Here is a 20,838-nt window from a genome sequence, read left to right on the forward strand (position 1 = left end):
CCCACAACGAAGCACATGTGACGCATGTGGTCTCACCTTAGGCAAGTGAGTTTGTTCAAACTTGCCTCTGTCCACCCAGCAGTAAAACTGGGTACCTGGTATGATACGATGGTAGTCTGAATTTGAACCTTGAGCGCCTGACAGGCGACCGGTTGTATTCTCCACAGGGAGTGTACTGTACTCGTTGACGAGGGGTAATATGTCAGCGCTTTGAGCATGCAATGTGCATGGATAAACGCGCAATATCAATGGACTATTATTATTATTATTATTACGTATACGTAGTTGTTGCACAAAGCTGCATATCCAACAATTACCCATCAGAGTTACGGTGTGGGGAATCACCGAAGCTCAAGAAACTTTCAGGAGTCGAGTTGCCAAATGGGCTCTCAACCATTCTCCTACTCCCATCAGGACCATCACTTAACGACTTCACCTCACGGCATCTCTACACGTTGTTGTTTAACTTAAAGTTGCGTTAAAATTGACCCAGCCATGAACATTGGTATTTCCAACTTTCGTGAACACATTCGTGCGGACGAGATAAGAACACGAAGAAGAGTTTGATAGCACATGGCCTTCCAGTCGTATGATCTGTGATGTCAGCCGACAGACATGCAAGATACAGTATCTGAAAACACTACACGTTTTCCTCAAGTAGACTCAGAAAGAGCATTATCTATTCATGACATTATTCAACACGTCCTTTATATGATATTCATATATTCCACGCAAAACCATTTTGTCAAACAGTATACATTGGTATCAGGACAGGTTATTAGTATGGTGAAGAGACGGATGGGCTGATTTTGGCTTTAAGAACAGACATAGTAGAGATATAAAGGGGCGGTGTGTTAAACCAAACATATTAAACAAGCTGAATCTGAAATTGAAGACCATTAGGTCCTTGGATGGGTAAGGGACGCAAGTGAACTGCATGTCAGACCACTTGCCACAGCTGTACAATATATTTTGAGAGTTCTCAACAAAGATTGGATTATGGCAAGACATCACCTGATCTACTGTTGGTAACATTTCCGAAGAGATAACAGGCCGCCTATTGCTTGTGCCGAATAGCCAACTCCTGAACTTCGATGCACCTTCACGAAGAGAGTCGAACCCGGAACGCGAGCAAGACGAGCCAACAGGGATACTGCGGAATAGCAACACCCGTCTTGATCATTTGATAGGAAGGCACTAAACAATGCAGAGCTGAACTCAGACAATGTGTCACACCAGCGAGCACTTGACCCACTTACCACATAAACTTCGTGAGTCTTAATCTGTGAGACATATTTATAACGGTCATAAATACAACATTTTACAGTCGCGCCCAAGCATGTACAACATCTAGAATACCTCACCTAACTTCACCCCTGACAGCAGATTAGCCATGGTATTAAACTGTATTGCAACCGATCACTCGGATTACCAAGTGTAGCTCCACAAATAACCATTTTATGTACAACGATGGGACAATACATGGTTGTATTGGAGGCAATGGCAGACTCCTGACACACACGTGGTTGAACACGGCTACGTCACTACGGTCAACGCTCTACCATAGCTTGTAGACGTGGAGAGACTGGAATCTGGGGCACTCACAGCTCACGTTCATATTGCACACAGGTGTGTACAGGGAAAACGTTGTCATTGTGTACATTCGTGAACGGTTAGCTGTAATGGTGTCAAAATGGGGTTTTGTCTGTCAAACATTATGTCAATCGCTGGAAGAGGACTTACACAGAGACCATCTTGGCTTTCGTTGGTTAAGTAAAGTCGCATGGAGCTCGAAATAGCGTTTTGACCTTTCAGAAAACAGCGATAAGAGACATTTCAAGATTAATAGCAACTAGTGTCTGGTATATTGTGACATTCCAAACTCCGGAAATTGATTCCGGTTTCCGACAACCGGATTGCAGATTATATATTGTGAACAGAGAATCAGTAGGCAACGATCACAACACCACAGATACTGCAGAAGGTAAGGAGATTTTTATTTCTTGTTTATCTTATGTTTTGTAGGATAATGATATGTAAATATAATAATATATTAAATAACTTCAGGTTCACAAGCAATTGTCATCGACTTTTATACATGTATATTCATACAATCTTGCACATTTTAAGGGCGATTAAGGGCGATTTTAAGGGCGAGAATGTGATCCATAAAAGTATGCAATATTTACTGTTTCAAATATTTCTTCACGCGTTGAATACACGTAACCCTGGATTATCGATACTGTACCAAAACAATTAGGTCGAAAAATAAGATTGATATTAAATAGACCACGTAACGATGTATCTTAAATTCAACATATACTTACACACAGAACAATATGTTAATCAACCATATTTGTAGGTCAGATATACAATGCCTATTGCTAATGGGTTACTGATGTACCGTGGAAAATCTCACAATACATGATGACATGCAACATCACGACTTACACAACCTCCAGACTTTACTAGTAAAGCCTCTGTGACAACCTCACTAAATAACTGCACACTGCCAACACGTGCACGCCATGTCCAAACGTACCTTGCACGTGTCGATACCTGTGTAAGAGTGTGATGATCATCTAGGTTAACCTCGTAGGTCTCGATAAAGCGAAGCACCCTTGAACTCGGCCCTGATAAACTATTTAAATTGGGACAACATATCGGTTATTCATTTTATGCATTCGCATGATCTTGTAGCAAGGTGGTACACGTATTGCAAAGGACGAAATACTATGATGATCGTTGATTTTTCCATTGTTTGTTTGTTGTTTAACGCCTCACTTAGTAATATCCAAGCTAAATGTACAGACCAGACAATCCAGTGATTAGCAGCATGAGCATCCATCTACGCAGTTGCGGTATGATGACATGTGTCAACCTGATAATGTTAGTCGCCTCTTTCGACAAGCATGGGTTGCTGAAAACTAATTCTAACCCAGTTATTCACAGGTCTGTTGATGTTTCGAACTAGGTACCCTAGGATGACCTCCCCATTTGTTTGTATAACCTGTGCGTGCATTTTCTCACACAATCAGGCGGGATAAAGACTTTCTTACAATCTAACACAGGAAATGATTTATAAAAGCTTTAAAAGATCAGCCAGCAGTTTCCAATGTTGTAGGAGCTCCTCTGAAGCTCAGTTTAATATGTTGCATATTTAAATCCTAACACGCAACCTCTGGAAAGAACATTTCTCATTGACTAAAGTTTTGTTCATTTAATGTAACAAGCAGAATCTTCACCATGCCCTTCCCATTTAAAAAAAATCAAAGCATCATTTCAGGAATGTTTGATCGACACGCACATGCACACGCTCCTGCACACGTAGTGCATTCTCCTGTGCACATGCACGGACGTTACACGTACTAGCTACAGTCCATGGGCACCCCTGCTTTGCTGTACGCTACTTCAGTCCTCTGACAAATCTTCATGACATGAGATCTCTCAACATATATAGTTGGTACACAGAACACACACGAGATGAGGGCTTTATCTATCAGTCTTCGCGAATGCCATGGTAGATATATAGAATGAGAATATCATGTTGATGTTAACGATAAGCGTATCGCGATTTGCATGTTTTTGCAATAAATTCAACGTAGAAATATCGTTAATAATATTGTTTAGACCAGGATTATACATCCCATGAATGGTCATTCTAGATTAAACACATATGACCTGATGCTTAGCCAAATGTTTAGTTTGTATCATCCGAGTTTCATATTATCATAAAGGTTTAGCGGACAAAGTGGTACGAGATCTATAGTCTGCCAACCTTACTTATGGCACGCAGACACAGCGACACAGACATTGAATTAGGAATCTTTAGTGACTGAGGAAATTAACTGGATTAAGGTGAGTAATATGCTTTATATATAGGACGTATATATACGTCTTTGGGTTAACTTAATGGGTTCCCGGACCTATGGTCTGTCGTGCACACAGGGAGCACGCTTGTCACCCACTGTCGACAGTGTCACCTAATACTGCGCATGACGAAAACGGGATCCCTGTCATGAATGTACAGGATAGCAATGAAGGAAATATAACTCAAAACCTTTTTCTCTTGTTAGCCTCTTGTTATAAATAGTGTTTATCTAATTTTCATCATATACAAACACAGTCAGGCGAATTAAATCGCCAAAATCTGGTTGCCAAAAGTAACTGGTTGTAATGTAGGACATTTTATCCATACTTGTTATTACATGATATAAAAGTCAGACGTGGAACCTTCAGTCCTATGATACCCATAAAATACCATAACGATGGTGTTGGTGATCCAATTATACAGCGAAGTGTCACGAGTTAAAACAAGAGTATAGAGGCTGTCATTATTTAAAAAAATGATAATCCCTGGAAATAAGAACCATTTAGGTCATGCCTGATATTTATCACAAATTTATCAATATAACTGCGTCCGTTCCGATACTTTTTAGGACAATTTATACAGATCACGCTACACGTATGCCTTAAACCGTTGTCAAGGGCAGACAACTATCACGGCTTTAAAGGGAGAGAACTCCCATAATCCCTGGAAATGAGCCTGCGTTTGTCACAAGTCTTTGTCAAGGTACTTTTTTCTCATGAAAACATTTATTACAAATCACTGTAATATAATCGTCATATGTTTTAGAATCCCCCATGGCTTTTATGCTATTATAGATTTGTTTTTTTGTCAAGGGCGGGTATAACTCACATACTATCTTCAATGAATGTCCGCAACCTGGAAATTTGACTGCGAGATTGTTGATCTTCTGTCTGATGTAATGTACCAGTTATTCTAAACAGCTAAAACTCACTGCAACTTTTTGTCTTCGGTGTATGAATATTTCAATCCTGCCTCAATGTAAAACAAACTCGCACTGAGCTGAAGCTAGCATTAAACAATAAATAGGCTACTGATATGTAAACGTATTTTACAGCACCATACACCATATTAAAATGCTTAAAAATTATCAGTGTAAATCATTGACAGATTAATACAAGTCGATTTCTGTCGATGAAGCTTCGCCTTGTAAAGTAACATTGTCATGTCTCACGATTTGTTTAATAACCACGTACAAATATAAATAACTATATATTCAATAATAACAAACAGTAACTGTCAAAATAAGCGAATGTTGTCTCAGTATCAGCTTAAGGCCATTACAAACTACAAGCACACTTTAGCCTTTCTCGCATGCATAAACCTTATCCTGAAGAACAGGCTAAAATGACAACCCAATTCATTTAGTCGCTTATTACGACACATATAGTTTGTTGGGGGTTATGTTTTTACCCGGAGTCCCTACCTGTCCAATTGTTTTAACCGTATTGAACACCACACAAATGAAAGGTATATTTCACAAATGTGTACTTGCATCAGATGAACTTGTCACCCGAGGCCCATATGGCTAACGCTGGAAATGTACGTATCATTCCTTACGCATGTCATGAAACATACGAGCGTTTAAGAGCCTAGGAACAAATATGACATACACTGATCTACAAAAGCAAATACACAGCTGGTGCCTTCGAATTATTTTTTTTTAAAAAGTCAATATTTTCAGTGTTCTGATTGTGACTTACAATCACAAAAAGTGTCTACGTGAATTTGTTGAATCGCCCGCGCATGTCATGCTCCAACAGCATAAACACAGTTATTATAATACATATAAGTTATCTGATATCATCTCTGTCTATATTAATAGGGCGGTGAGGTAGCCCAGTGGTTACAGCGTTAGCTCGTCACGCCGAAGACCCGGTTCGATTCCCCACATGGGTTCAACGTGGAACTCCATTTCTGGTGCCCCCTGTCGTGAGATTGCTGGAATATTACTACAAGCGGCCTAAAACCATACTCACTCACTCATTCACTCACTATATTTGATATCTTATGGACTCTAAAAAAACCACCCAATGTAACATGATATAATGTGATGTCAAGTGATTTGATAGATTTGAGTGGGTGAGTGAGTATGGGTTTATGCCGCTTGCAGCAATATTCCAGCAATATCACGGCGGAAACCCCAGTAATGGGCTTCAAACATTGTACCCATGTGGGGTGATAGATTTGAAGGTGATAGGAATAATTATAAGATAACTTTTAATCGGAAGGTCATTATTTCAAATGGGAAAAACAAAGACTTTAACTATGACTATTGTCACAGAACAAATAATACAAACAGCAAATGGTATTACAACCGTGTATGGTACTTAATTTCTTACAATGATATGGTGTAGAAGCCAGACCCCCCAAATGGTGAAAATGTGGTGCAGTTCTGGCGACCGAATGGAATGTGATTTTTCACAATCAGGAATGATTGGCTTTGATTTAAAGCCGGTTGTCATCAGCTACCGTGTGTGACTACCGTGTAGGGGCCCTTTTAAGGTGCAACATGTCATGTCAGTTATGGCAATATTTTAACCGATAACTGGATAGTTTAATTTAATAACTCTGGTTTGGTTTGACCGATTTTCATAACAAAAACAGTTTTGGAGTGCCCAGACCAGGATGTACGATTGTGGACAAAAATATTACATATATGCTCATCGCAAAAATATTTTGGTAAGGTCAAAGGTCAGTTTTAATAGAAAGGGCATTTGATGAGAAAATGTCAGTTGAACTTTACAAATTAAAGGTAATTGTTTCCAAAATTATGTGTTTCTGATTGAGCTATATCATTTGAAGATCATATATACCTTTGGTTGGCATTGTATTCATGAAAAAACATTACAAGGAAATAAAGGTTGGTACTTTGTATTTAGATCAGCAAAACATAAGATAATTTCAGCTCCATGCTTTACAAAGTATCAACAATACTAAATATGTCGAAGATACTGTTGAACTATCATACAAATTTGCGTTTATTGACATTCTAGAAGAAACAACAATTCAGCTGATGTCAGAAGGAGATATGTTTTGATAAGTGTCAGTATTGCACTGACATATGATGCCTTAAAGCTGATGGATAATAATATGACATCCTAATGGAAGGTTTATAATTGACATTATGGTGTTCAATTTTTTCTGTTTACAATGTGAAATATTACGACTTTGGTTTTCTTTATTTATTTTACACCGGCAATCATTGACACATTGTAAAAGATATGACACACTGATCAAAAGGCGTTATGGTATCTTACCACCACATATACACACAGTCATGTCATCATAACACAAGCAACATTACCTTCATATCAATTCGTATTTATTGTTCTTAATAGTCATAGTGTATTCCCAGTTGACATGTTAGTCAATGTCAACATTGTCAAGATCACGGGAACATGTCCACATCCACATGCCGAAGCACACAACAGGTTCAACCTCTTGCAGCTACACCTTCCTGTACATTGGCGTTTACATGCACAGATATGTTGAAGAAGGTCCACGGAAACGATTTAGTCTTAACTTGTTTGCAACCTTATCACAGAGGAACAGAGGAATATTTGATGAAGATCTATTACGAAAGAAACGTACTGCTTTAAATACAAAATATTAAGTGCCTAGTTTTGTGGACAACTCAAAAAGAAATTCCTAAACAATATTCATATAAGCATCTTGCTTCTACTGTAACGTTCATAAAAATATGCATACCTCGGTTTTAGTAATATGTAATGATATACACAAAAGAGTTACACATAGCATGGTCATGACACTATGAGCATCGATCTTCCCAAGTGGGATACGATGGCATGCATCAAACAAGTAAGTGAGAACGACCACCCGATCATATTAGTTCGCTGTTACAACATGGGTTGCTGAAGATCAATTTTGACCCAATTAACATATTTGTGAACCTGCCAGAATGGTTAATGAATAAATGCATAGTCAGTTTCATGATGTCTATTGTAGATCATTCCAAATGCTATTACTGACAACAGAATGTATATCGCCCATATCTTTTCTGGTCTCTGCATTAGTCGTACCTCAGAGGGCCAATTGTCAAGCTGCATTTAATTAATATCAGCTATTCCGTACAAGCACAGAAGTTGGTATACACGTTGACAGACGCTTTAGATCCTTGAATCCTTGAATCGTCTATACATATTGACAGTAGTGAGTGACCTCGTCTAGATGGATACTAAAAGACCAACTGTCGTTCCTTTCCCGATTTCCATATGTCGCATGACTACGTTGTCCTTCAAGCAGAGTGTGAATGAACTGACATTAGTTATCGCATCATGGAATTGGCTCAGGTGAATCACTATCTTCATCAGCTGATACACGTCGACAGTACAACGTCAGCTCTAACATATTGACAGACCTCACCTAGATTAACATTACCAAGTCAGCTGTAGTCAACTGCATTGTTCCAACAGATATAACGAAGCCACCAGCTGTGATCAGCAGAGTGTGTTTCAAATGAAGAACATCTCCTGCTTGCCCAGATCTATATATTTAGTTTCCGAAATACGAATGCTAATATTATTAGGATTAAGGTTTTTAAATGCGTTTCCCTCCTTGTAAGAACCACATTCGCTCTGTATCGCTGGGACCTTACACATGCCAGTAGTCTGTCTCATACTCCAAACTTTCGGCCCAACCCCTTCTGTAATGCAATAGTCCAAATTGAAGCCAGTCTAGTTGTGAGTCTCCGAACTCACTGGGGCTAATTCAGTATATACGGAGTTATATATTGCTATCAACATTTCCTATTTTCAGAGGCTTCCGCTTGGTATAACGTGCCAGGATCCTGTAATTATGGACCCAAACATGCTCCGGATATGCTTATTGGTTTTTCAAGACCATATCTATGTTTCTGAATTTCTCCCACATTAAACAACTGTTGTTAGATCCAACATTAAACTTGCACGCTGTGTAGCCTTTTTATGGCATTGGGTTTTGTGCGTGCGTTTGTTTATTATTTTCTTTGTTGTATTTGTATGGGCTGGGGCTATTCAAGATGAAATCCACCTAAGCAGGATTAATTGATTATTTTCTCACTAACATAGTGAGTAGCGAATGAAGAGACTTACAACTGGATTTACAACTTCTTTATTATTTACAACACAACGTTTCTAGGCTGCTTCTAAGTAGCCGAGAAACGTTGTGTATTTATGATAATGAATATTTGCTTGATATTTTATGGAATATGGAAAGGTTAATCCAAGTACATTGTATGTTCGATTGCTTGTGCGACCTCTTAATCAGGATGATTATTTTCTTCAATTATCCATTGGGTAGTGGAGATAGAGGAAAGATGGGAGGTATCTGTTCAAGGCGTTAATGCGTTGATACGTCCAGACATCCAGATAACCTGCAGCGTTGCTTCAAATACTAAATCAATACATTTGAAAACAAGCTTACCTAAAACAACTTTGAAAAGTAAAACAACACTGTGTGAAAGTACCTGTGAGTAATGCAGTTTTAAGCAGGTTCCGATCACAAGTATTTTTACAGATGTTTTGCTTTTGATTGAATGCATGAATCATGAATCAAGAACAGCGCTGTATAATGCATGGATGCGAAACATGTTGCAAACTGTAATGTTGTTGTCAGTGAACTCCCAATAAACCAGGAGAGAGTAATAACATATTGCATAGCCTAAGCAACTATCAAACCTCAATGTGAATAACACAATGTGAACCCAGATTTTCTGTGACCATTTTGTTTTAATACTGGTGGAATGATGCACAAGGTTTTAATCCATGGAAACATTTGAAAACTTGCAAATTTACAAATGTTTTCCCACCTAAGGAAATATTCATATTTCGAACCAAAATAAACTTAGAAAAGAGTCGTAAATTACATCACCTATATTACAATCAAAAGGAATGTATTGGGAATACTGTGTATTTCAGAGATATATGACGGATGTGTATATTTGGTGGTAAGATACCATAACGCCTTTCTGATCAGTGTGTCATATATTTTGCCGGTGTAAAATAGATAAAGAAAACCAAAGTCGTAATATTTCACATTGTAAACAGAAAAAAATGGAACACCTTCATGTCACTTGTAAACCTTTCATTAGGATGTCATATTGTTATCCATCAACTTTAAGCTTTCACAGCATGTCATTGCAGCTGGAGCGTGAAGTGACACATATATAAACAATATTGACACTTATCAAAACATATCTCCTTCTGACATCAGTTGAATTGTTGTGTTTCATGCATGTAGTGCCAACCAAAGATATGTATGATCTTCAAATGATATAGCTGAATTATAAAAACATAATTTTGGTAAAATTACCTTAAATTTGTAAAATTGATAAAGTTGCAAATAAGACTAAATGGTTTCCGTGGACCTTCTTCAACTTCATAACTGTGCATGTAAAAGTCAATGTACAGGAAGGTGTCAAAGAGGTTGAACCTATTGTGTACTTCGGCATGTGGATGTGGACTTGAAACATGTTCCCGTGATCTTGACATTGTTGACATTGGCTAACATGTCAACTAGGAATACACTATGACTATTAGGAACAATAGACACGAATTAATATGAAGGAAATGTTGCTTGTGTTATGATGACATGGCTGACTCATCATTCTTTGATGAGCAAAGAAAGACATCTGGAATAATAGAATTTTACATTTAAGAGATTTCTGTTATGTTGTGTGATTTTAGAGATAGTCCGACAGTATCATCGACATATTTGGTCTCGTTGATACTATGTAAAGCATGGAGCTGTTACTGTTGAACAGACATTATATAATATTTTGCTGATCTCAATACAAAGTACCAACTTTTGTTTCCTTGTAATGTTTTTTTTCATGCATACAGTGCAAACCTAAGGTATATATGATCTTCAAATGAAATAGCTGAATTAGAAACACATAATTTTGGAAACAATTACCTTTGATTTGTAAAGTTCAACTCATATTTTCTCATCAAATGCCCTTTCTATTAAAATTTACCTTTGAAGACCTTACCAAAATATTTTTGCGATGAACATATATGTAACATTATTGTCCACAATTTTAAATCATGATCTGAGCATTCCAAAACTACTATTTTGACGAAAATCGGTCACTCCAAACCAAACTTATTAAATTAAACCACCCAGTTATCGGTTAAAATATTGCCATAACTGGCATGACATGTTGCACCTTAAAAGGGACTCTGTACGGTTGTCACGCACGGTAGCTGATGACAATCGGCTTTAAATCAAAGCTAAATCATTCCTGATTGTGAAAAATCACATCCCGTTTGGTCGCCAGAACTGCACCACATTTTCACCATTTGGGGGGTCTGGCTTCTAGACCAATAAAGAAAGAATGGTGGAAGCTCACTGAATGAACGTCTTTTGAAACATTTCTGACATAATCTGACAAAGAAAAGGTATTCCTTCCGTAAAAGCATTTTATAATTCTTAATGAGTGGATAGTAAGATGGCAGAGATTCATTGGGATCTCATTTCTGCGATTCCTAGCTTGATATCTTATTATAATTTCATATGATAATAACATGCCAATAGACCTATCAATAAACATGTGATATATTTGCGGCCATAAAAAAAACAAGTTTGCAATTGCAATGTATTTCATACTATTGACTCTAGGACGTAGAATGAGCCAGTATCCCCTCGTTTGTTTAAATATGTGCAAAAATAAAACAAATTAAAAATGTCATATACCTCAGTATACCAAAAATAGTCCTTCGGTACAATGGGCATTGTGATGCATGACTAACCCGCTAAATGAACACCCGTTTGATCAGTTCTTTAAAGCAAAATATACAAAAGACACCTCAATAGTAGAACCCACCACTTGAAATGAGAAACACCTAATGCGTTATGCTTTGAAAACGATACCTGTGCTGGTTTGAAATCCAGTTATGCTGGACGGGCTACGTTTGTATATCCCATGCAAAACTTCGACCAGATGGGGTACAATATTAAAGCAGGCCAGTAAACGTGTATGCGCACGTTTTCGTATTATTTTTGCAGTAATGAAATCCATGTCATACAATCACAACAGCAACCTCCGAAAAGTTACTTGTCACTTCTACCCGTGAAGATCCGGGTTAGAATTGGTCTTCAGTAACCCATGCCTGTCGTAATAGATGCCTAACGGGATCGGGTGGTCAGGCTCGCTGACTTGATTGACACATGTCATCGCATCCCAATTGCGTAGATCGATGTTCATGCTGTTGATCACTGGATTGTCTGGTCCAGAATTGATTATTTACAGACCGCCGCCATATGTCTGGAATATTGCTGAGTACAACAAACAAACAACCTGTCTCTTCTTGTAATCCATGTTTCATTGTATATCCGTACACCTGTGTGTAATGATAATTGTGATGATCATTAATAACAGTAATTATCTTTAGCACAGGTATAATTAGTGAGAAGTACTCAGGTCAAAAGTATGCAGATTGACTCAATAACGTTTACCCCTCCCCTGATTTTCCATAATTCCCTACTGGGACGTCCTGCTATTCAGTTTCGAAGTCAGTCACGCATGTGACTTGTATAATCTGGGGTCTCAACAGAGCAAATAGAAAATAGTATTGTGTTCACCAAACTAGAGCGTATACATGAATCTACTTCACCGTATATTACCGTAATTGGATTACATATCTATAGACTAATGCACGCTCCTAGCATAATGTATCTATTATTATTTTTAATTTTTTTTATGCAGCTTGGTTTTTTCTGTGAACCAAAAGACTTTGGAAAACAACGACGAAGATTTGTCTGAAATTTCCAACGATAACGTAAATGAAGTGGAATGATTCTTTTCGGTGCCGGGTAACCTTATAGTAGAAGCAACATGTCTACATAGACACGACCCAGTTAATGTCTTTGAGTTGTCCATAAAAGTAGGCACTTAATGTTTTGTATTTAAAGCAATACGTTTCTGTAGTAATAGATCTTCATCAAATATTCCTCTGTGATAAAGTTGTGATAAAGTTTAGACTAAATCGTCCCCGTGGACCGTCTCCAGCTTCATACCTGTGCATGTAAACGTCAATGTACAGGAACTTGTTTGAGTGGCATTTTAGAAGTTGAGACGTACAATATGGAGCAAGTTTTTATGGATAACAACTTCTTTATTTCGTGAGTGCGACGTTTCGATACAGATTCTTGTACCGTTGTCAAGCAAGAGTGATGATCACTCTTGCTTGACAACGGTACAAAAGTCTGTATCGAAACGTCGCACTCACGAAATAAAGAAGTTGTTATCCATAAAAACTTGCTCCATAATGTACAGGAAGATGTAGATGTAAGAGGTTGAACCTGATGTGTACTTCAGCATGTGGATGTGGACTTGAAACAAGTTCCCGTGATATTGACATTGTTGACTAAGATGTCAACTGGGAATACACTATGACTATAGATATGAATTGATGTGAAGGAAATGTCGCTTGCGTTTTGATGACATGACTGACTCATCATTCTTTGATGAGCAAAGAAAGACATCAGGAATAATAGAATTATACATTTAAGAGCTTTCTGTTATGTTTGATTGTAATGATAGTCCAACAGTATCCTCCACATATTTGGTACCGTTGATACTGTGTAAAACATGGAGCTGTTACTGTTGAAAACACATTATGTAATATTTTGCTGATCTAAATACAAAATAGCAACTTTTATTTCCTTGTAATGGTATTTCATGCATAGCATGATACAGTGCCAACCAAAGGTATACATGATCTTCAAATGATAGCAAATTCACTTTCAATTTGACCTTTAACCATACCAAAATATTTTTGCGATGAGCATATCTATAATATTATTGTTCACAATTTTAAATCATGATCTGAGCACTCGAAAACTACTATTTTGATGAAAATCGGTCAATTCAAACCAGAGTTATTAAAATAAACCATCCCGTTATCAGTTAAAATATTACCACAACTGAAATGATATGTTGCACCTTAAAGGGCCCCTACGCGGTAGTCACGCACGGTAGCTGATGACAACCGGCTTTAAATCAAAGCTAAATCATTCCTGATTGTAAAAATCACACCCCATTCAGTCGCCAGAACTGCACCACATTTTCACCATTGTGGGGGCTGACCTGACTTCTTGACCAAAATGCCGCTATCATACATTACAACCGACATAAGTTCAATAACATCAGACAGTTGCCTTGTTCGAGAAAATCGCCATCAATATCCGCTAAAAGGAACAATATCCCATCCATCTACAGCTGACAGAGAAACGTGTTCCATGTCACGTGCCTGTTGTACAAATGTACATAACGTTTCGGGATATCAGACAGTTGTACCTTTTAATAGCTTCTCCACTGGTCACATAACTGTGTTTCAGTTTTTTCACAAGTTGAAATTATTACAAACCAGTGAACATCATGAATGCACCAAATGAATATCATGTTGTTAAAAATGTTCTTAAAAACAACAAATATGTTTTTACATCTGACATACATTTGGTCACACGTCTTCCAGGAATGATTATAATTGTACATGCAGTGCACATAGCGAACTCATCGAGACCCTCAAATAGACACAATAACTTAACAATGAAATCTATACGTAAAATTGTTGTGGAACAAACACCCAACAGAGGAATGTAACACAATTAACAGTTGTATTATAAACTTAATTAGGTTTTTAAATGACTAAACAATACTGCAAAGTAATTACAATGGCAGATCACAGGCAAGTCAAAGTTCAATAGAAGTACAATTACAAATGTACTATATAATATAAGTAATAAAGATGATAATATTCACAGCCACGGTGGTCAAGCCTCTAAAGTAGGCCTAGGTAACTACAGGCACCGATTGGCCTCACATAAACGCTGGTTTTAATAAAACCGCTGGGGCTTGCCAATTTATATTCTGTAAACATCACCCAGAAAGTTCTCTACCAAATTGGATTAGCCTCTAGCTGTTGTTGAATATTCCAGATTACACAAATTACAGACTCCCAAAGTGTCAAAATATAGTATCTTCCAGATAACTGCTCATATTACATAGTGATACATTCCTCACAACTACTTATTGATGGAACACAATGCTATGAAAACTTAACAGTAACGATGCAATGCAGCAATACATTGCATTGCCTGATATAAGTCATAAGAGTGTAAGAACTTTGAGATATACTGGCCCCAATACTCATGCGGGTGGTAAGGATATACTAACACGCTGGACCGCTGTATTCCTGCTTATTACAAGATTCATCTGAGAAGAACAGATCTCCAGTATCATATGCTTGTGGTAAATGTCGACTGAGAAGGTTGGGCCGGTCTGGCACTGTCTGACGTTGTTCATGTCGTGTCACCCCGCCCCGCTGGCATGCATCCTTGCATTTTCTTTCTAACCACCGGTTTGTGTTGCCTGTATATATACACACATATATATATGCGTGTGTGTTTTCTGTCTGCAGTGTTTAGCAGCATTCACCTACTCACTGTATGCAGTGGAAACCCAGAGTTGAAGGAGTATTCTGTGCTGTATATCTTCAGGACCATGTCCCATAACGGCGAGATGGAACCCCCACCCCGAGACGCTGAGTTGTACCCCCGGGCCGGACGCAGCACCTTCCTTCGTATAAAGCTCGACGTCCTCTACAATAACATCTCTATTCTCAAGCAACGATGTTCGCAGCATACAGGTTGAGATAATCTACAATTTTCCATCTCGTTTCTAAATGATTAGTAAAGATGTACATTCTTTCCGTTCTGTAGTGGGCGGTGGAGTAGCCTAGTGATTAAAGTGTCCGCTCGTCACGCTGAAGACCCGGGTTCGATTTCCCACATGGGTACAATGTGTGAAGCCCATTTCTGATGTCTTCCGCCGTGATATTGCTGGAATATTGCTAAAAGCGGCGTAAAACTAAACTCACTCCGTTCTCTTGTCGTGAGCAGTTTGACAAGATACAGCATATTCTATAGAAACAGGGCCATTTATTGCCATTACACGAGACAATTGGTTGATCTTAACCTGATACCAACATTTTACCGTTAGTTATTGATTTGGCGAAATCCCCTTTACATAAACATGAACCCGTGAGAGTATGAACTGTGTATCTGTCGAATAAGAAGCCCCTTAATCACTACATCATATAATGTTAGGTATCTTTACGATCGCATTGAATGTTTGGCGAGCCTAACATCACACCTTTGCTTGTCTTGTAGAAGATGACATGTTCTGCTATCCAGTGGGCATCGAGATAAGTGCATGTCCAGAGGACGTCAAATGAATCTCAAAATGTAAAGCCTTACAGTTTCTTTTAACAGACATCATAGCAGTGGTGAAAGCCAACGCCTACGGTCATGGCAGTGTGGAGATATCCAGGTATCTGGAGTCCCGGGGGGTCGGGCACTTCGCCGTCGCCACCCCAGAGGAAGGCGCTCAGCTCAGGCAGGCAGGGATACAGGGACACATACTGATTTTAGGTATATACGTTCAAGTTAGATGATAGTTCGTTTGATATGTCTTCTTTGTAAAGATTCTGTAAGCTGTAACTGTTACTGCATGTATTCATCTCAAGGCCAGAGTCTTCTTTCCCTTGATGTCCATCGGTGTGAGTTGGTCTGTAGCTGCCCATCCTCTCCTTTAGAGGGATAGTGTCAAGACCCTTAGTTCGGTGACCCATATTAGCCTCGATTACAGCCCATGGGATGCTGCCATTAAGTACGTGAACGTTTGAGTCATGGAACGACGTGTTTCAGTTCTGTCTTTACCCCAGCCATAGGACAATGTAACTGAAATACTTCTTGAAAGCGACGATAAGCTCAACTCACACATTCCCTAAGTACATCATGTTTTTATAGAAAGGGATATATTCTCTTAAACAAAAAGCAGCTAAGGGTCTGTGTCCTTTCACAGGTAACGCCGTCCAGGAGGACATCCCGACATTGGTGAAGTATGAGCTGACACCGACAGTGACAGAACTGAAATTCCTCCAGGCATGGTCTAAGGCCGTCACAAAAGACTCTAACAACAGCACCGATAACGACATCAACAGTAGTAACAATTCAGAGGAGAGGGTAAAGTATCTTTTTCCCCCCGGTACAATCTTAATTCAGAAAAATACTTTGACAATTGTTTCTTGGGTAAACACACTCCTGATAATTGGTACGGAACCGTTCATATTCAGGTTCCAGACTAACAGGGGTTCACTGAAAGGGTTGCGTTACGTGGATTCAGAATGTGTCGGGTGTTTCTAGGTGAGGGAGAGACACCAGGTGGTACTGAAGATTGACACTGGGATGTCCAGGAACGGGTGCCAGACTCACGACTTCCCCTACCTTATAGAAGTAGGTATGATCTTAATTGTAATATACGTACCGAAGAAAGTACACACCTGATGCCTTGTAAGTCACAATCAAAACATTGTTCTCACTATTCATATTTTGAAAAACGTAATTTCAAAGTGCTCTTTTTATCTTAAACGTCAGTATACATCTAGTACGCTGTTGTACACAGTGTGTGTTATTTCTGAGTATCCAACAGACTTCTATCGATGCTGATGTTCACTCTGTGCTTGCCGTATTGCCAGACAAGAGTTGAATACAGAATGAACCGTATGGTTTAATTATCGCACGTTGAACTTGGCTGAACGCTTCATAATGAAGTGGTTAATCATGCATATCATGAACGATATGGGACATCCTCATTACTTTCAGTGTCTGCTACTGTATGATGAGATACGGTGAATTGCATTTTATTCCGGAGGGAGAGAATTAAGTTTGGAAAACTAATTTTTCGTGGAAATGTTAATATTCTGACAAAAACAGGATGTCATCTGACAATTAATACAATTGTCTCCTTGCAGTTCTGCCAGACACACGGTCTAACTATCCACAGTGTAATGACGCACTTTTCCCAGGCCTGGGACAACCCCCACTTTACCAAGCAGCAACTGAACTCCTTTATGACGCTGGTGGAACCACTCAGGTACACCATACACACCCTAGTAGCTCTGTGAAACATCATATTAGTGCTGGGGCGGTTGGGGTAGCCTAATGGTTAAAGCGTTGGCTCGTCACGCCGAAGACCCGGGTTCGAATCCCCACATGGGCACAATGTGTGAAGCCCATTTCTGGTGTCCCCCGCCGTGATGTTGCTGGAATATTGCTAAAAGCGGCGTAAAACCAAACTCAGCCAGTCAGTCATATTAGTGTTATAAACCCGGCTCACAGCAAAACATGTATAACTTATATTGCCCAGGTATAACTTATACGCCCTGGCCACTGCGAAACATTACCAGAAAGTTTACGAACATACCGTGTATTAGAACCGCCCTGCTATACGTTATTAAACGTGGCCACTATGAAACATTACCTGGAGGTTTACTAACATACCGTGTATTAGAACCGCCCAGGTGTACGTTATTTATCGTGGCCACTGTGAAACATTACCTGGAGGTTTACTAACATACCGTGTATTAGAACCGCCCTGGTATACGTTATTAAACGTGGCCACTGTGAAACATTACCTGGAGGTTTACTAACACACCGTGTATTAGAACAACCCTTGTATACGTTATTAAACGTGGCCACTGTGAAACATTACCTGGAGGTTTACTAACACACCGTGTATGAGAACCGCCCAGGTATACGTTATTAACGTGGCCACTGTGAAACATTACCTCATTGGTATACCTCATTGTATTGTCCACAGAGCAAGTGGCGTGAAGGTGCATGTCGCCAACTCCGCCGCCATCATCAGAGGGTTGGGGACACAGCTGGACTTCATCAGACCCGGGATCTGCATGTACGGGCTTCCTCCAGGTCAGGACCGGGCACAGGGCTCAATCGTCTTTGAAATCTGACTTAGTATTTCATGCCATTATTATACTAAACTGTAGTCACACCATCGTATACCTCCACATACGAGTGTTTGTTGCGGGGTGAACGAAGGTGAGGGCTGGAGGAAATTAATTAACCGAAAGTCGTGTGTTGACTTTAAAGGAGAGTGGCAATGATTTATTCGTATCATATGACATGTATTATAAGGGTGGTAAGGTTTTGAAATCCCCACACTGGTAGATTGTGTTTTCACTAGGAGAGAAGGTGAGAGATAAACGTTAAACTGCTTGATAAGGTTACTTGGTGTTGGTATTAAGAACAATGCAAATAAATTCACCCAGTTTCGTCCTCAAATTTGCAGATCCCAGCACAGAGACTGCAGAGTTGGTGGAGTCCCTGGGGCTGAGACCCGTTCTCTCGTGGCGAGCTCGCCCCACCCTCATCAAACAACTGCCCCAGGGCAGGGTCGTGGGATATGACAACACCTACATGTAAGCAGAACAAGACATAGTGGTAATGACAGGTCATGCTCCACCATACTTCAGGATAGATAAGTTGGCCAATTACGTGCAATCGTCCCGGTGGGGATGCTGATTGTTCTTGAATCAACGTGTCTTTCGAAACAAAGGCAGTTCAGAGGAGACTGTAACATGAATCCCAGGCTCATAGGTGCTGGAACAGTGAGTACACACACACACACACACACGGACACACACACACACAGAGAGAGAGAGAGAGAGACACACAGACACACCACACAACACACAGACACAGAGAGAGAGAGAGAGAGAGAGAGAGAGAGAGAGAGAGAGAGAGAGAGACAGACACCACACACACACACACACATATACAGATGATGACGGATGGTTCTTCCTGCTTCCAGGACTCGCGGTACAGAGACCATTGCAACCTTCAGTCTGGGCTATGCAGATGGGTACAACAGGCTATTGTCGAACAGAGGTGTGGTGTCTCTGGATGAAGGTGAGGCCGTTCATCAGTTGTTCATTTGATGTCCTTCTTACTAACCGAGAAACAAAAGTGCTGCATCAGATTCCAAGAATATGTTTTTACCTCCCATGGTTCATGCACTGTTTGAGAAGTACCTCAAGTAAAGGATGAATGCCCCCCACATAAAGTATGTTTCATCAAATGTTGGGTGAATGGTTAACCACTGACTTTAGCAAGATGTTCAGAGTTGCATCCTTATGAGGAAAATGCTTTAATTAATGTTGCCTTGATTTTTAGTTTCAGTGTGGTTCAAAATGGTAGCACCCGAAAATAATTCATTATTACAGATGGTCTCCTGTGTCCAGTTGCTGATAGAATGATGAATGTCCCTAACATAGGTTCCGTTTCATCACATGTTTACTAAGATGTTGCATCCTTCTCACAGCCCATTGGCCTTGACCTCATTTTGACATTTAGGTTCAGTGCCGTGTTACCCATAATTCACTCATTATTTCAGATGGTCTCCAACTTCCGGTTGTTGGGAGAGTGTCCATGGACGCCATCACAGTCCGCTTGGATAAACCAAAGCCTTCGTCCACAACGTTCAACATTATCACTGACGACTTCACCTCCCCCAACAGCGTGACAAAGATGGCTGCTTCTCTCGGCACAATCCCTTACGAGGTGACGACAAGTCTAGCTGCCAGACTACCTCGCGTGTTTGTGGCTGGTGGACATGCTGTAGCTATCACGAAATCCTTGGTGACAGACGAGAGATGATAGTGGATTGTTGATCGTGGAGGAATGTTGTCTGACCATCTTCCAGGTGTTACGGCAAGGGTGTCTTGTAGAGAGTTAAGCCTCTTTTCTTACATTCCACATGCTGTCGTGTCTCTCTCACAGGAGATCGTTGGTCCTGGATGGGGTATACCCTTCGTCACAAACATTGTCCATGTGGTTACAGTGCATAGATATGTCCATTATTGGGAACAAGCTTTGGACTTTGCCATAATGAAAGCGTTATTGTTTCGTAATTGAAATACTGAGTTGTTAACATGATCCAGTTAGACATTAATACTTTCTACGGACAGCATTGGCTTGTTCATGGAAACTGTGTTCATGTAGCCCGGATTCACATGTACCTAAAAGTCAACAAAAGGATGGCCACAATTCCCCATCATGGCTAAACATCTTCCATTTATCACTTGAGTTAAGTTAGTCATAATATT

General features: G+C 39.6%; 2 protein-coding genes across 2 annotated transcripts; both read left to right on the forward strand.

Moving 5' to 3' along the window:
- Positions 1 to 15,291: 15,291 nt before the first annotated feature.
- On the forward strand, positions 15,292 to 17,019 carry LOC124291774 (alanine racemase 1-like). The gene is made up of 4 exons (XM_046728846.1): positions 15,292 to 15,519; positions 16,145 to 16,303; positions 16,737 to 16,897; positions 17,008 to 17,019. Exons 1-4 carry the CDS (start codon positions 15,375 to 15,377, stop codon positions 17,017 to 17,019), a joined length of 477 nt encoding a protein of 158 aa, XP_046584802.1. The 5' UTR covers positions 15,292 to 15,374.
- Positions 16,986 to 20,440, forward strand: LOC124291677 (alanine racemase-like). Its single transcript, XM_046728728.1, has 6 exons — positions 16,986 to 17,167; positions 17,686 to 17,807; positions 18,534 to 18,643; positions 19,023 to 19,152; positions 19,545 to 19,642; positions 20,127 to 20,440. The coding sequence occupies exons 1-6, from the start codon at positions 17,120 to 17,122 to the stop codon at positions 20,387 to 20,389; spliced, it is 771 nt and encodes a 256-aa protein (XP_046584684.1). The 5' UTR covers positions 16,986 to 17,119; the 3' UTR covers positions 20,390 to 20,440.
- Positions 20,441 to 20,838: the final 398 nt, after the last annotated feature.

This window comes from Haliotis rubra, unplaced genomic scaffold (assembly GCF_003918875.1).
Source record: "Haliotis rubra isolate DU_JTF1 unplaced genomic scaffold, ASM391887v1 Scf5, whole genome shotgun sequence".
Lineage (NCBI taxonomy): Eukaryota > Metazoa > Mollusca > Gastropoda > Lepetellida > Haliotidae > Haliotis > Haliotis rubra.

Coding starts and splice junctions, on each gene's coding strand:
- LOC124291677 (XM_046728728.1), top strand. CDS start 17,120: ATGTCCAGGAACGGGTGCCAGACTCACGACTTCCCCTACCTTATAGAA. Junction 17,168..17,685: donor ACTTCCCCTACCTTATAGAA/GTAGGTATGATC, acceptor GTCTCCTTGCAG/TTCTGCCAGACACACGGTCT. Junction 18,644..19,022: donor CATGTACGGGCTTCCTCCAG/GTCAGGACCGGG, acceptor TCAAATTTGCAG/ATCCCAGCACAGAGACTGCA.
- LOC124291774 (XM_046728846.1), top strand. CDS start 15,375: ATGTCCCATAACGGCGAGATGGAACCCCCACCCCGAGACGCTGAGTTG. Junction 15,520..16,144: donor ACGATGTTCGCAGCATACAG/GTTGAGATAATC, acceptor TTCTTTTAACAG/ACATCATAGCAGTGGTGAAA. Junction 16,304..16,736: donor GGGACACATACTGATTTTAG/GTATATACGTTC, acceptor GTCCTTTCACAG/GTAACGCCGTCCAGGAGGAC.